The 1,910-nt window shown below is 35.5% G+C and overlaps 1 protein-coding gene across 1 annotated transcript; it reads left to right on the forward strand.

Moving 5' to 3' along the window:
* Nucleotides 1–383: 383 nt before the first annotated feature.
* Nucleotides 384–1,718, forward strand: LOC108837685 (WUSCHEL-related homeobox 3-like). The gene is made up of 2 exons (XM_018610710.2): nucleotides 384–793; nucleotides 1,358–1,718. The coding sequence occupies exons 1-2, from the start codon at nucleotides 437–439 to the stop codon at nucleotides 1,544–1,546; spliced, it is 546 nt and encodes a 181-aa protein (XP_018466212.2). The 5' UTR covers nucleotides 384–436; the 3' UTR covers nucleotides 1,547–1,718.
* The last annotated feature ends 192 nt before the right edge of the window (nucleotides 1,719–1,910 follow it).

Consider the following 1,910-nt stretch of genomic DNA (forward strand, 5'->3'; position numbering starts at 1 on the left):
TTACAAAAGACTTCTATATAGATAGTTCGCAATTATGTGCCATTCAATTATAAGGTAAAATCTTGCCGGTATTAGTTTTCTTCTGTCGCATTCTTTTTGACATCATTAATATACTACTGTATATGAAAGTGAAAACTCCCGACAAAATAAAATTAAGTAAAAACAAAAGTGCACCATAACATAAAAACAATATAGTAAAATAATGTTCATTCTTTATGCTTATTTTCTGTCTAACTCTTCTCTCTTGAGTCTCTTTCCAATGCACTCTTCTCTCTTGCGTCTCTTTCCAATGCACTCACAAAAAAAAAAAATTCTAATTTTCTCTCCAACCATATAGTCTTTTCGGGTATAAATAACCTCATCCAAGCACAAACCATCAATATTTGAAGATATCATAATACACTCAAAAACATATCAAAATTTGGTTAAACGGAGCATGAGTCCGGTTGCTTCAACAAGATGGTGTCCGACAACGGAGCAATTGATGATCCTGGAAGAAATGTACCGGACCGGTATAAGGACTCCTAATGCGGTGCAGATACAACAGATCACAGCTCACTTAGCCTTCTATGGACGTATTGAGGGCAAAAACGTGTTTTACTGGTTTCAGAACCATAAGCAACTTCACCAACAACAACTCCAACAAATCAAACTCAAACCACCGATGATGTCTCAACCACTTAATAACATCATCGATCATAACAATCCTTACTACCATAATCACCCTCGTCCGTATGATCATATGTCGTTCGCTTGCTGCTCTCAGCCTTCTCCCGTTTGTCTTTCTCATCAGGTATGTAATATATATATCAATCGTATACTTTTTGAGGTTAAACATTTTTCTTATAAAGTTATATTAGATAAATGTTTATGACCAAAACCGGCCTTAATTATATGGATACAAACAACATCCATATAATTAAGGCTGGTTTTGGTCATAAACATTTATCCAAATATGGATACAAACAACAAACAATCTTAGCCTCAAGCATTACAAATATGACATGGAACTTAAGCTGACATGGAAATTTGATAGGTGCTAACTATTTATGCTGAGGTGCTTCAAATTAGTTGCTTTTATATAGTTTTGTCACAAAAAAAAAACAATCTTAGCCTCAACTCTGGTTTGTAACTAACGTATATATATACAATTTTTATTACCGGCTAACTGTAAACTGACTCAAAGCTTTAGAATATGATATCATACATTTTTTTGCTATTAAACCGTTTAGATAGAAAGTCGAAATGAGGAATGTTAACTTGTTAGTATATTTAATAACACACGTTCTTTCGTTTGCCCTAGTTTTTAACTTTATGCTATAAGCTAATTTTTAGATTGCCATTCTGGAAAATATAGGGAATCGGAGTAAAAGCTCAAAGCAAAGTGGTGAATGAATATTATTACAACAAAAGTGGACCTGAAGATATGCTGATGCAAAAACCAACCACGGATCAAAACTCATCGTACGGTCGAGACTGGATGATGACGATAGATATGGGTCCACGACCATCATATCCATCATCACCAATTCCATGTTGCGAGTGAACAGTCGGAAGATACCACCAAAAACCCTTGAACTCTTCCCAATCTCATCCATCAACTCCAAACAAGACATTTCCAAACTTTAAAGAAAAATAAGACATTTACAAAAGAGATTTTGCAGGTGTTTCACTCAGTTATCATATATTATGTGTCGAAGTCCTACCAAACACGTGTACTTGAGGGGTAAATTCGATAAAATTAGTTGAGTTAATGAAATGTCTAATAGCTCTCTCTCTCTCTCTCTCTCTCTCTCTCTCTTCTCTCTCTCTCTCTCTCTCTCTCTCTCTCTCTCTCTCTCTCTCTCTCTCTCTCTCTCTCTCTCTCTCTCTCTCTCTCTCTCTCTCTCTCTCTCTCTCTCTCTCTCTCT

This window comes from Raphanus sativus, chromosome 3 (assembly GCF_000801105.2).
Source record: "Raphanus sativus cultivar WK10039 chromosome 3, ASM80110v3, whole genome shotgun sequence".
NCBI lineage: Eukaryota > Viridiplantae > Streptophyta > Magnoliopsida > Brassicales > Brassicaceae > Raphanus > Raphanus sativus.